The 15,373-nt window shown below is 43.8% G+C and overlaps 1 protein-coding gene across 8 annotated transcripts in view; it reads left to right on the forward strand.

The window, feature by feature from the left end:
- The first annotated feature begins 625 nt into the window (after nt 1-625).
- Nucleotides 626-15,373, forward strand: part of LOC126197766 (inter-alpha-trypsin inhibitor heavy chain H4-like) — a 204,436-nt gene continuing 189,688 nt past the window's right edge. For all 8 annotated transcript variants that reach the window (XM_049934662.1, XM_049934666.1, XM_049934664.1 and 5 more), the window contains exons 1-2: nt 626-707; nt 805-1,016. In XM_049934662.1, the coding sequence (XP_049790619.1) occupies nt 641-707; nt 805-1,016 (279 nt within the window). In that variant the 5' untranslated portion in view covers nt 626-640. The remainder of the gene's footprint in view (nt 708-804; nt 1,017-15,373) is intronic.

A 15,373-nucleotide genomic window follows, 5' to 3' on the forward strand; every position in this document is an offset into this window, starting at 1 on the left:
CAATCGTCCAATGTTTAGCTCCTTACACCAAGCGAAGCGTCGTTTGTCATTTACCGGCGTAATATGTGGCTTATGAGCAGCGGCTCGACCATGAAATCCAAGTTTTCTCACCTGCCGCCTAACTGTCATACTACTTGCAGTGGATCCTGATGCAGTTTGGAATTCCTGTGTTATGGTCTGGATAGATGTCTGCCTATTACAAATTATGATCGTCTTCACCGGTCGGCGGTCCCTGTCAGTCAACAGACGAGGTCGGCCTGTACGATTTTTTGCTGTACGTGTCCCTTCACGTTTCCATTTCACTACCACATCGGAAACAGTGGACCTAGGGATGTTTAGGAGTGTGGAAATTTTGCGTACAGACGTATGACACAAGTGATGCCCAATCACCTGCCTACGCTCGAAGTCCGTGAGTTCCGCGGAGCGCCTTATTCTGCTCTCTCACGATGTGTAATGACTACTGAGATCGTTATTATGGAGTACCTGGCAGTAAGACACTTTTGGTCACATAATATAGAAATAATAAACGAAATTAAAAGTTACTCGTCGGAATAGTACTCAACAGTTGGAAACATAGTGCCTAGAAACAGAGATGGCTACCTAATTGGGAGAAGCTGTACGTACTCATAGCGTTTCAGTAATGTTGCCGAGTGGGAAAATACAAGAATACCGCATTATAAAGAAGTATTGGTATCAACAAAATGAAGGTTTATTCTGCGAACAAGATGAAAACGGTACTAACTTAAAAAGAAAAAAAAAGTATTATCCGGGTTGCGTCAGGATAGCCTTGTTTGTGTGCTAAAGGAAAATGGTGCTGTCCACTAACGGAAGCTAACTCCAAGTCGCGCGAACAGCCTGACGCGCCGGGGGACAAGGGTCGCTTGCTGACGTCACACGGTTCGGGCGGCTGGCTAGAGATGGGACGCCGGCGTGGTCTGCAGCCTCAGTTGCAGCTGAGGATGGGCTTCAAGGCGGTCGTGGTTTCGGCGGCGCTGCTGGTCGCAGTCTCTGCTCAGGTTACTTCGCTTAGCTGGCATTCCATTAGTATGAATTAATATACACCGAAACAGTCACTTGTCACTAATACTGTGTTGGAACGATGCGTTTCGGGAGCTTGCTGCCATCATTAGGCGCATTTACTTTTACATTGCAGTTAATATGAAGTGATGTCAGTTTCTTCTGCTAATGTGCCAGTGAGGTTATGTGTAGAAAATGACGCCTGTTCAGGAAGATAATTGTGTTACGGTGTGCTCATTATATTGTGATAGGCATAAGTAGTCGTTTTGTTAGCGCATTTACTTACATTTTTATTGGTAAATTCTACGACTACATCTACGTGGATACTCTGCAAATCACATTTAAGTGCCTGGCAGAGGGTTCATCGAACCACCTTCACAATTACTATTCCAACCTCGTATAGCGTGCGGAAGAACGAACACTTATATATTTCCGCACGAGCTCTGATGTCCCTTATTTTATCATGGTGATCGTTTCTCCCTATGTAGGTCTGTGTCAACAAAATATTTTCGCATTCGGAGGAGAATCTCGTGAGAAGATTCCGTCGCAACGAAAAACGCCTTTCTTTTAATGATGTCCAGCCCAAATCCTGTATCATTTCTGTGACACTCTCTCCCACATTTCGCGATAATACAAAACGTGCTGCGCTTCTTTGAAATTTTTCGATTTACTTCGTCAGTCCTATCTGGTAAGGATTCCACACCGCGCAGCAGTATTCTAAAAGCTGTGTCTGGGACACAGAGCACAGTAACAAGTACAACACAACTTAACGCTTCCACAATCATTTGTTTACATCAATCCAAAGACACTTGAAAGCTAAGATAAATTGATTTCTATTGCTGAAACAGTAGTATACAGTGAAGATGTAACATTTATATCTAGATATGTTTATGTCATGGCAAATATATTTTTTCCAATGAAATAGGCATTCAGCATTGGAGAAGTTTTAAAGAAGCTAATATTATTACAAGTTTATCATTTAGTAACATGTCTCCATGTGTTATGCCATCAATGAATATTTCCAGTTCTTCATACGAGTTCATCTGGTACCTCTTGATCATTTTATGTAATACGTAAATATCGTGCACCATGTCAAGGAGTCTGTGGCTTGTGTTTTTTATGTGGGTGGCTATTGCTGATTTATTATAGTTGTTAGTGTGGTAGGCAAACATTATTAACAATTGACTGTTGCAGTATACTTAAATATCATGCACTATGTCACAGAATGGGTGGCCTGTGTTTATGTGGGTGGCTATTGCGGATTTATTATAGTTGTTGGTGTGGTAGGCAAATATTATTAACAAGTGACTGTTGCAGTATACATAAATATCATGCACTATGTCACAGCATGGGTGGCCTGTGTTTATGTGGGTGGCTGTAGCTGATTTATTATAGTAGTTAGTGTGGTAGACAAACTTTAGTAACAAGTGACTGTTGCAGTATACATTATTTCATAAAAATCCTACAATACAGTCGCAGTCTCCAAGTCACATCCATGTAACATGCATAAATATAAGTTAGACTCCATTGGTAGCCTAGATCTCATTGCAATTGCAACTATTTTCACCTCAAAGGAATATTCAGGGATACGATTTTCTAGTTATTTACATCTAAACCCATTTATGTGCTCCACAAGCCGCCATAACGTGTGTGGTAGAGAGTATTTTTCACACCACTGCCACTCCCTATCTTTCCTGCTACAGGCGCGAACGGTGTGTACTAGAGGAGTCACTGTTTGTAAGCCTCCATGTGAGCTCAAACCCATCTAATTTGAATTTCACGGTCTTTTAGCGAGATGCCTGTAGCAGGAAACAATATGTTGGCTAATTCTTCTAGGAACGCACACTCCCGGAAATGTAACAGCAAACCACACCGTGGTCCAGCACCGACACTCTTGTTGCATCTGTCACTGGAGCTGTATGAGAATTACGCTTTCACGCTTGCTTAATGAATCCGTGAGGAAACACTCGACTATTTCCTAGATCTTTCCTATTTCCTCTATGGAGCCGTAGGGTTAAGGATCCCAGACTGAGGATAAACACTCGTATGCCGATAGAATGAGCGCTTTGTAAGCTACCTACTTCGTGGTTGGTCTCTTCCTCCTCACGACCCTTCCAGTCAATCTCAATAGAATCTGCCTTTCCTATGCTAGGTTTTATGTGGCTGTGCTGCTTTAAATAATTTTGTACGCTTACTCAGAAGTATTTAACGGATGTGACTATTTCCAATGATTAATCAGAAGCTATGTAATCAACCAATAAATAGACTTTCTCCACTTATAGTCAGTTTCTCGTATTTGTAATGAGGGACAACTGCCAATCCCTGCACAACATGGTGACGGGCTGCAGGTTTTCCTGCATTTCACTACAACATTCTACCTTCGAATTTTCTCGAAATACAACAAAGATCATCAGCGAAAACGCAAGTTGTTTCCTACGTGAACAGTAATACATCTACAATACTGTTATCGAAGTGAGTCGAGATTGATGCGTTTTCGGACGAACGGCTGGGTGGTCGTGGTAATGATGATGATGATGACGATGATGATGTTCAGTTTGTGGGGCGCTAAGCTCGCGGTCATCAGCGCCCGTACAAAGTTCCAAATTTTACGCGGTCCAATTTTTTCAAATGGTTCTGAGCACTATGGGACTTAACAACTCAGGTCATCAGTCCCCTAGAACTTAGAACTACTTAAACCTAACTAACCTAAGGACATCACACACATCCATGCCCGAGGCAGGAATCTAACCTGCAACCGTAGTGGTCGCGCGGTTCCAGACTGAAGCGCGTTGAACCGCACGGCTACCCCGGCCCGCTCAATTTTTTCACAGTCCATTGTACCCACTATCACAAATGATGATGATGACGATGTAATGATAAGGACAACACAAACACCCAACCCCGGGCAGAGAAAAATCCCCAACCCGGCCGGGAATCGAACCCAGGACCTAGTCGTGGTAAGGAAATACAGTAAGTATACTGCTGAAATGTCTTTCACGACCACCTTCATGCTTTCCTGAGCTATTCGCCACTTGAGAAATACGTGAATGAAATAACTATCTCTTGTCAAAATATTCCATTCGCTACAGCGAAACGGTTGACCTAAACTTGTTGGCACACGAAATGATGTTGTAAATACTTTAGCTGACTTCATTAACCACTGCGAAATACGGGCACCCTTAACGATGGAATGTGAAATACATACTCCGACTGCGCCTCGATAATACGGCACTGCTTTATGCCGTCCGATAAAGACCCAGAAGACGGCTCGGCAAGGTGTTTACAGTTATTAAAACGCTTACTGCTTCCTTTATGAAGTCGGCACCTGATGAATCTTTGCTCCATGTCGATCTGAAGTTTCTTTTCTTAGCTGGATGTCCATTTTAATGGTAAGAAATCGAATTGGGGGGGGGGGTCATCAGTCTAGAAATCAAGTGCGCTCTGCTCGTTTGTTGTATTACAGCAATATTTGTGCCCAGTTTCGCTACCACGTAAAATGATACGCAGATTTCTCGATGTATCGACCGGTGGTGGTCAATTCAGGGAGCTGATTCGAATCAACTCTGGCTCACCTGCCAGTGTTCGGAACACTGTCTATGCAGGGTGGGGCAGATAAGTCAAGTCTTCCCAAACATATTCAGAGGAGTAGATTTATCGAGGTGCGGTTATCGCTAAGTTGTGGAGCACTGTCTGACGCAAATTGATAATTTTCAGCATCTCAACTTGCCGAACCAAGTCACCGACATTTTTTTTAATTATATACTTTTTCCTTGGAACTGGAAAGGACCTTCGAAGTGGACAAGGACGTAACATGGAAAGTGACCAAACAGTAAGAAGACAACAGAGCCTCCAACCTCTGTCCTGTTGTCAGCGACTGCTACGGTCGCAGGTTCGAATCCTGCCTCGGGCATGGATGTGTGTGATGTCCTTAGGTTAGTTAGGTTTAAGTAGTTCTAAGTTCTATGGGAGTGATGACCTCAGATGTTAAGTCCCATAGGGCTCAGAGCCATTTGAACCTCTTGTCAGGAGAAGAGGTTCCACAAACGTGTGCGCCCTTATACCAAATGCAAGAAAACCCGTAGCTCAGGCACGGTACATGTGTCTATCATTGTCACTGTCATTAAGGGCTGGAAATATTGATCTTGAGTATTCACACTTGATATAAAACCGTTACGGACAGGTGATTCTTGTCGTTGAGTTTCGTCTGGACTAATCGAAGCACAATCCTTGTTACATGGTATTAATAATGTATTCTTTGTAGATTTCTTATTTAAGTTTGCTTACAAACAACAGTTCAGATGTGCTTTGATGGATGAGCGTGTAGGCCATTTCGTGCTTCCCGAACGACCGATTACAATCTCCAGTGTTCTGTACAGGTCTGTAATTCTGCGAGAACGATGTGGGTTACCTTCTGTTCAGTGGTGTGTCTTTCAGCATATCTGTTAAGAATTGTAGATTCTTGCGGATGTTTAACGTCCCTTCAATGAGTGAGGGACCAATAAAACCGTTCCTGCCGGCCGTTGTGGACGAACGCTTCTAGGCGCTTCAGTCCGGAACCGCGCTGCTGCTACGGTCGCAGGTTCTAATTCTGCCTCGGGCATGGATGTGTGTGATATCCTTAGGTTAGTTAGGTTTAAGTAGTTCTAAGTCTAGGGGACTGATGAAAAATGGCTCTGAGCACTATGGGGCTCAACTTCTGAGGTCATCAGTCCCCTAGAACTTAGAACTACTTAAACCTAACTAACCTAGAGACATCACCCACATCCATGCCCGAGGCAGGATTCGAACCTGCGACCGTAGCGGTCCCGCGGCTCCAGACGGTACCGCCTAGAACCGCACGGCCACACAGGCTGGCTGGGACTGATGACCAAAGATGTCCTATAGTGCTCCGAGCCACTTTAACCATTTTTTGACACCGTTCCTAAGAAGCCTGCACTATACGTTGACCAACCTAGGTTTGTACCCTTCTCTCAACCAGAGTTCTCCTTCAAGTCATCATTAGTGAGTACGGCGAGGACTGATTCGCCCATAGTTTATAAATGATGTCCCATCTGTAAACACGAGCTTGCACAGAAATGCTGCACCACTTTTCAGTTTTTGTAGACAAAATTCGCCGAAATTTGGTAGAAGTTACTACCTTGAACGTGTTGATGGACCCAAAAGCGGAAAAGATTAAGTCAGCTGATCCCACTTGTATACTGAAGCGATATGTGATTGTGCCTTATCGTTGCTAGAATAGTTTCCCCATTAGCTGCTCTTCTTTTTCTGTGTCGTATTTTGTTGTCCACCCATCTAGTTTCTTCATATTTTTATAATAATGTTTGTAAAGACAGATCGTAAGGGCTTAAGGTCACATCAAGATTCTTCACAGTAAACAAAAGCATCACTGCTCTGTTTTCCGGCATTTAACCCAAACGAAAATCATATCCACCTCATATACATTGTGAAAGAATGTCTCCACGAGTAAGTTATCTGATCGCTACAACAGGATGGTACAGAATGAGGGACTTCGAGACTATTGGTAAAAACACGTACCGCACCTGAGTTACAGGATACAACAGGCAGCTTACATGGAACGTCTTCTGGTGACTGTCGAACATTGGATTGCGGTGCTGTTTCATTGTTTCTACGCAATCGAAGTTCGAAACATGTCATGCCATAGAAGTCCACTTCGAAGGATTTTTCGAACGTCATAGCAAAAAGTTTACAAGAAGAGAAAACAGTGTCGTAATTCGGCTCCTATAAGCGCTAAAAATTACTCGTGTACATCGAACGGGGTACAGTCAGCCTCGTGAAGCCAAGCGCGAAAGACATATTGAATTAAGAAGCAGAGGTATCACCAAGATTCATCTACTGGCAATAGCGGCTGGAGGAACTGGGGACACGCTGATCACGATCACCATAGATCTCGTATTGCCTTGCAGGCAGCAGTCGGCTAGTCGGAACAAGTCTAAGGCGTAATCTGTGAGGTGTTTACATCAGAATATCCCTCCCCCCTTGCCCCTCGTCCGATATAGTTTAGCGAAAACCACATATCACTTTATTTGTTCCTCCTTGATAGATTTTGGAAGGCATGTCACAGCTGCTTCGCCCTTAAACTACATCACGATTACAAAACATTTTATATCCCGGGCAGCCAAAGCCGTGGAAATACATTGTGTTAAATGAGGAATCGTAACAGCTGTTAAATGATCCTTTATTGATCGGTTCCGCAGTTTGTAGCTGCATCCTCAGGTATATACAATGAAGCGCTAAACAAACTGGTACAGGCATGCGCATTCAAACACACAGATATGTAAACAGCACAGGACGGCGCTGCGGTCGGAAACACCCGTATAAGACAGCAAGTGTCTGGCGCAGTTACTAGATCGTTTACTGCTTCTAAAATGGCAGGCTATGAAGATTTAAGTGAGTTTGAACGTGGTGTTATAGTCGGTGCACGAGCGATGGCACACATCTCCGAGGTAACGATGAAGTGGGGATTTTCCCGTATGACCATTTCACGAGTATACCGTGAACATCAGGAATCCGGTAAAACATCAAATATCCGGCATCTCTGCAGCTGGACAAAGATCCTGCAAGAACGGGACCAACGACGACTGAATATCGTTCAACGTGACAGAAGTGCAACACTTCCGCAAATTGCGTCAGATTTCAATGCTGGGCCATCGACAAGTGTCAGTGTGCGAACCATTCAATGAAACATCGTCGATACGGGTTTTCGGAGCCGGAGGCCCACTCGTGTACCTTGGATGATTGCACGACACGAAGCTTTACGCATCGCGACCGAGCGAGGTGGCGCAGTGGTTAGCACACTGGACTTGCATTCGGGAGGACGACGGTTCAATCCCGTCTCCGGCTAATGGCTCTGAGCACTATGGGACTTAACATCTATGGTCATCAGTCCCCTAGAACTTAGAACTACTTTAACCTAACTAACCTAAGGACAGCACACAACACCCAGTCATCACGAGGCAGAGAAAATCCCTGACCCCGCCGGGAATCGAACCCGGGAACCCGGGCGTGGGAAGCGAGAACGCTACCGCACGACCACGAGATGCGGACCCGTCTCCGGCCATCCTGATTTAGGTTTTCCGTGATTTCCCTAAATCGTTTCAGGCAAATGCCGGGATGGTTCCTTTGAAAGGGCACGGCCGATTTCCTTCCCAATCCTTCCCTAACCCGAGCTTGCGCTCCGTCTCTAATGACCTCGTTGTCGACGGGACGTTAAACACTAACCACCACCACCACCACCTTTACGCATCGCCTGGGCACGTCAACACCGACGTTGGACTGTTGATGTCTGGGAACGTGTTGCCTGGTCGGATGAGTCTCGTTTCAAATTGTATCGAGAGGATGGTCGTGTACGGGTATGGAGACAACCTCATGAAACCATGGACTAGGCACGTCAATAGGGGGCTATTCAAGCTGGTGGAGGCACTGTAATGGTGTGGAGCGTGTGCAGTTGGAGTGATGTGGGACTCCTGATACGCCTCTGGCAGGTGATCAATACGTAAACATCCTGTCTGATCAAATGCATCTATTCATCTGAATTGCGCATTCCGACGGAGTTGGGCAATTCCAGCGGGTCAATGTGACATCCCACACGTCCAAAATTGCTACAGAGTGACTCCAGGAACACTCTTCTGAGATTAAACACTTCCGCCCGCACCAAACTTCCCTGACATGAACAGTATTCAGCATATCTGGGATGCCTTGCAACGTTCTGTTCAAACGTGATCTCCAACGCCTCGTCCTCTACGGATTTATGGACGCCCTGCAGGATTCATGGTGTCATTTCCCTCCAGCACTACTTCAGACATTAGTCAAGTCCACGCAACGTCATGTTGCGGCACTTCTGCATCCTCGCGGGGGCCCTAGCTCTTTATTGTATATACAGGGTGTCCCAGAATGTGGCGACAAACTTTAACTGTACTTGAGAAACAAATCGAGAATTGTAACCTGTGTTCAGAAACCTCACAAAACTACGCTACAGAGCGTCGAAGCAATATACGCCGGCAAAATCCAGATCAGGATTAAATGGACGACACAACATCCTGAGTTTTATTTCATTTGACTGATAATACTGGATCGTCCTTTAACCCTGTTCTGAATCCTCTATGAATTGATTATATAGACTAGAGGATGCAGCTATAAGTTGCGAAAGCTGTAGTTTCAATAAATGATTGTTTAACAGCTTCTGCGGTTCATCATTTAACAAGATGCACACCAAGAATGATGTCTAACGTACCGCCAACTACAAGATCATTAGAAAGGGAGCAGAAGATCGGTTTTGACAGGGATGTAGAACGAATAGGCCGAACTCTTTCCAAACAAAGCATCATTTCATTTATGTTAAGCGATTTAGGGAAACTACGGGAAGAACTTAGTTCTGTACGTCAGAATGTGTATTCGAAGTGGGGTTTCTCAGGGACGCTGGTTATGTGCCATCTCATTTGTTTCAAATGGTTCAAATGGCTCTGAGCACTATGGGACTCAACTGCTGTGGTCATTAGTCCCCTAGAACTTAGAACTACTTAAACCTAACTAACCTAAGGACATCACACACATCCATGCCCGAGGCAGGATTCGAACCTGCGACCGTAGCAGTCGCACGGTTCCGGACTGCGCGCCTAGAACCGCGAGACCGCCGCGGCCGGCATCTCATTTGTTTCAGCACTGTTTAAGGCGTCATGTTAAATCACAATCATGTTTCACATGAAATGGCTGGCTTGGTAAATAAAAACTGATACACTTTGTGTTAATTCTTCGCCATTTTGTGAGTTTAACCAGAACGGTATTAGGGGTGGAAGCAATGCGGTACCTTTCATGAAATTCCGAAGGTGTCTTGGAAGTCTGAAGCTTATTGTCCTGTCAAATGGTTCAAATGGCTCTGAGCACTATGGGCTTTAACATCTGCAGTCATCAGTCCCCTAGAACTTAGAACTACTTAAACCTAATTAACCTAAGGACAACACATACATCCATGGCCGAGGCAGGGTTCGAACCTGCGACCTTAGCAGTCCCGCGGATCCGGACTGAGCGCCTAGAACCGCTCGGCTACCACGGCCGGATATTGTCCTGTCCGCAACAAATTTATTAAGGACGGAGATTCAACGTCGGAGAAAACCTAATTCGACTTCAGCTTCAGCAAACGCAAGGGAAACCCAAATCTGAATCGCTTGACAGGGATTAAGCTAGAGCCTCCTCCCGAACATACATTACCCACAGCATGTCCTCGCTCCGCTTAAAGAAATATCTTAATATAGAGCGATGTGCGGAAAATCCGTAGGAGTGTCACTGTTTATTTATTGGTTTGTATGGTACTGGATTCAATTTAAATAGTACCACCATCAAGTAAAAATGAAGGCTATTATCTTCGTAATATAAGGACACTAGATTGTGAAGATTATTTAAAGATATTTCTATATGTTTCTCTTGATAGGACATTCACAACTGTTTTATAGGTTATTCACGATTGATAACATCTGCATATAATTGTATTAAATTTCATTTTCAAATGAAGTAAAGCACAGACAGGTTTCAGAGCAACAGTCTTCTCTTCAGGTGCAACTGAAAAATTACAAGTGACCAAGTTATATTTCACTCATGTGTCACTCTATTGTTTTTACCCTCTACAATCCCTTTACTACCATGGAACTCATCCCCTGATGTCTTAAAAGATGTGTTATCATCCTCTCCCTTCTTCGTGTCAGTATGAAATTAACTCGGAACGACAATGCAGGGTTCTTTAATCTGGAATGGGTTTTTTATAATTCGTCGTCCTGCTATAGAGCATCTCATCGCGGCCAGTTATCGGCTGACTTATGTTCCGCTTGTTGTCATCTCGTTTGGCAACAGCCACGGCTCTCAGAGGAGGAAGTTATACAGTCTAATCAAGGGGAAATACCCTGAGAGGCTGACTCCTTGCGCACTGCTGTATCCTCGCGGCAGCGACAGCAATACCACACGTCAGTTTGCCGTTGTAGCGTAGTTATTAGACCGTGATACTCCTCCTGAATGTATCCTGTAGAAAATGCGGCTGCATCCGCTACTGTAGCATGCAAGGGTCGTCTGGCAAACAGCCATATCTGCCGCCTACAGCGTATGCAGAAGCACAAGGGCCACGAGATTTCCCAAGCACGCAGGTCCTTCAGCTATTCGGGGTACGCAAGGTTATCTGAACAACGGGAACACCCGCGTGGAGATGAGCAATACAGCGTCGGACAATCCTTGGTCGCGTGATACCATGGTCTTTCCCGCCTGTATCGATATGAAATTTACGCATGAATGCCTGATAGATACGCGTGTGATTTTGCGAACACGTACAGAAGTGCCCTTTACCCTGTAACTGACAAGTATTCTGTAGGCTTAGGCCTTCGTTTTACCTTAAGAAATTCGCACTAATGTGCAACTATAAGTAATATCCCCAATTAAATAAGGGTTTATTAGGTACAGAGCGCAATGCAGCGTAAGCAAATGAAACGCTAACCACATCCCACACTAGATATAAGAGTTTCAAAAGTTATGTAATGTACAATATTACCTCAGTTGACTGTATCTCATCATTTATATAGATTCATTAAAGTAGTTTATTTTATGCCGTATAAAAGGGCAGAGACGGTATAAAATTCTGTCAATATCAAACAATGGAAAATCCAGGATGAAATAATGCAATATTATGAAAATGGTAGTTTGTTACTCATCATATAATGGAGAAGTTGAGTAGCAGCTAGGAAGTTGAGTAGCAGATAGATTAAAAGGGTAGTTTGTTACTCATCATATAGTGGAGAAGTTGAGTAGCAGATAGGAACAACAAAAAAAACTGTCAAACAAGTAAGCTTTCGTACACTCACGCAAACGTTACTCACACCCACACATACACACACACACATACACAAACACACATGACCAGTCTCTGGCTGCCTCGGCATAAGAAGAGGCGACAGAAAAAAAACGAATAAACAGACAGGGCAATTGACAGGGGTTTTGCACGTCATAGAGATTTTTTTTTTCAAAATCATTTAGATGGGACCCATCACGAATTCAAGTGGTTCATCTCAGAGTAGCACCTACAGCCTATGTCCTGAGTTATTTGCTGGATGTATTCCAATCTCTATCTTCCTCTATTGTTTTTACCCTCTACAGCTCCCTTTACTACTATGGAACACATTCTCTGATGTCTTAAAAGATGTGATATCATCCTCTCCCTTCTTCCTGTCAGTGTTTTCCATATATTCCTTTCCTTGTTGATTCTACGGAGAATCTCTTCGTTCCTTACCTTATCAGTCCATCCAGTTTTCAACATTCTGTAGCACCACATCTCAAATGTTTCGACTCTCACATGTTCCAGTTTTCCTACAGTCCGTATCTCACTACCATGCAACGCTGTGCTCAAAACTTACGTTCTTATAAATTTCTTCCTCAAATTAAAACCTTTGTTTCATACTATCAGACTTCTCTTGGCCAAAACTGCCCATTTTGCCAGTGTTAGTCTCCTTTTATGTCCTCCGTTCTAGGTCCGTCATTCAATGTGTTGCTACCTAGATGTTCCACTACCATACAATGCTGTATTCCAAACGTACATTCGCAGAAATTTCTTCCTCAATACAAGGCCAATGTTTGATACTAACAGACTACTCTTGATCGGGAATGCCCTTTTTGCCAATGCTAGTCTACTTTTTTCGCCCTCCTTGTTCCGTTCATCGTGGATTATTTTCCTGCCAAGACAGCAGAATTCCTTAACTACGTCTATTTTGTGTTCCCCAATTCCGACGTTAAGTTTCTCGGTATTCTTATTTCTGATGCTTCTCGTTACTTTCGTCTTTTTCGATTTACTCTCAATCCATGTTCTTTACTCATTATATTGTCCATCCCATTCAACAGATCCTGTAATTCCTCTTCACTTTCACTGCGAATGAGAATGTCACCAGGGAATCTTATCACTGATATCCTTTAACCTTGAATTTTAATCCCACTCTTGAAGCTTTCTTTTATTTCGGACAGTGCTTCTTCGATGTAAAGATTGAACAGTAAGGGCGAAAGACTACATTCCTGTCTCACGCTCTTTTTAATTTTAGTCAGTGCCTTCTACAGATCTCTCACCCATTGGATACATGCTGATGAGCGATATTTAGTCCATCCGCTTAATAGCAGGTGGTCCACCTTTGGAATGCAATACAGTACCGACCCTACGTGACACGAGTTCGACAAGTTCTTAATAGGTTTCTTCAGGTATATGACACCTGATGTCAATTGACAGATCGGGCAGTTCTAGTAAGCCAGTAGTTTGTGAGACGCTGCTCTTGTACCCATTATGTCCCAGACGAGTTCCATAGGATTCAGGTCAGTCGATTTTGGTGTCCAAGCTGTCAATCTGAGTTGACACTCATGCTCCTCGAACCGCAGTACGGTTCTGGCTTTGCGACACGGATGGTTATCGTTTTGAAAGTTGACACCGCTGAAAGTGAAGACATCAGGCATGTTGGAATGAAGATGGTGCGCAATAATGTTTACGTGGTCCACAACTGTTCTGTTGCCTTCAACTATTGTCACTGGTACAATGGAGGTCCATACTAATGTCCCCCATAGCATAATATCTTCCCCATCTTCCTGCGTCCATTGTGTGGCGCTAGTTTTAAGCAAACGTTCGTCTAGATGATGGCAGATACGGACATAACAACATCTTTTATAACAAGAAACGTGATTGATTTAAGCAACTAACATGTGTCCGTTGGCCCACAATCAAATTAGATATTCCCATTGTCAGTGCAATTAATCATAACTGACTACATATACATAAAATGCCAAATGGAGACAAATTATTAAAAAACGATCCCTGAGAGGATAAGGAGCCAAAAATACGTGTTGTTACAGTGTCTGCACGTCCGTTATGGCCTCTGCAAGCACGACTTCTTTTAGGTATCCCCACAGGCCATGCGACTGTACCACCTCATATGACCCATCGTCCAGAGATATCTTTGCATGGAAACGTGGAAGTGAGATAGGGCACCATCATGTAGCAGCCACATTACACTTTGTACTAGCAAAGTCATTTGTTCCAGCAGGTGAGGTATAGTCACGACCAGGAACAAATATATTTGGTCTGTGAGGTGTTCTAGTAGGCTGACTTGAGATGGTCGTCAACGATACCTGCCCATACACAAAGGCTGAATTGTTACTGCTGGTTCACTACCATCATACCATGAGGATCTCTGTGCTCCATAGGTGAGTAATTGAAGGTCGACGATACCGCCCCTCATACAGGTAGCCTCATCTGCGAATAGGATGGGTGACAGAAACCCCAGCACCATGGTGGCCTGTGCAAAAACCAAGTGACAAAAGTGTCACTGTGTAGGCAAATTCATGGGTATTACGGCGTGCACGGGTTGTAAGTGATACGGTCGGCAGCAGTTGTCGCAGATAATGTGACACATTCTCCCCTTGGTTACTCTATGTTTTCGGGCCATCTGCCTTGTGCTGACCCTGGACTCTGTTCCATAGTAAAGTCAGCCAGAGCGTGTAAAACTTCACGCATACATCGTGTGCTGCAAACATACAGCCCAGGGCTGTGTCTGACTCGGCACTACTCGGTAAGTCTCGGCTTTACTCGGTTCTCCTCGGAAATAATAACTACAGCGCGACATTTCACTTGGCGTGCTATCCAGCAATTTTTCTTGTGACATTTGGTGCGGCATTTTCCGGTCGGCACGACTTTTTTCAATTCGGTAGAATATTAGTATAAGCGCTGTTTATCCTTCGTTATTCGTTCGTGGAATGAAGGACATTCAGTAGTCAGTGGCTACTTGCACAAAAAGAGGCTATCTGGAATTACTGTCCTTTTTCGAAGACTAGGGTGGGACTCGTAATATCTATTTTTCAGTCGAATAATCGAGGGTACCATAAATTTGCTAAATAGTGTCTATACAACAAAGCATTTAAAAGCTTAGTTAATGATGGAAAAAAATATTGTTTTATGTGTAGTTCTTCATTTGTATGGCCATAGTATCCGTAGTTGCTTTATAATTCTTGAGGGTATTTTGTGTTGTATAAGTAGACTAAAAAAAAGGTTCATCAGTGTTAACATTAATCATTTATACATATCCTGTGAATTGACTTCTTTCATGTCGCATAAGAATCGTTCAAATGATCTATGGAACATGCAACTAACTAACTAAAAAACCCTGTTGAAAGAACATCTGCAACTGAACACTATACCAGAGGTTGAAAATACCGTTCCAGTTGTAAATTTCCTTTATTATCACGACCGGTTTCGGGCTCTCATAAGCTCATCCTCAGTTGTGGCAACTGTGCTGTGGTCCCCGAGCGCCGCGGTGGACCTGTACTTAAGCCCATC

Source organism: Schistocerca nitens, chromosome 1 (genome assembly GCF_023898315.1).
Source record: "Schistocerca nitens isolate TAMUIC-IGC-003100 chromosome 1, iqSchNite1.1, whole genome shotgun sequence".
Lineage (NCBI taxonomy): Eukaryota > Metazoa > Arthropoda > Insecta > Orthoptera > Acrididae > Schistocerca > Schistocerca nitens.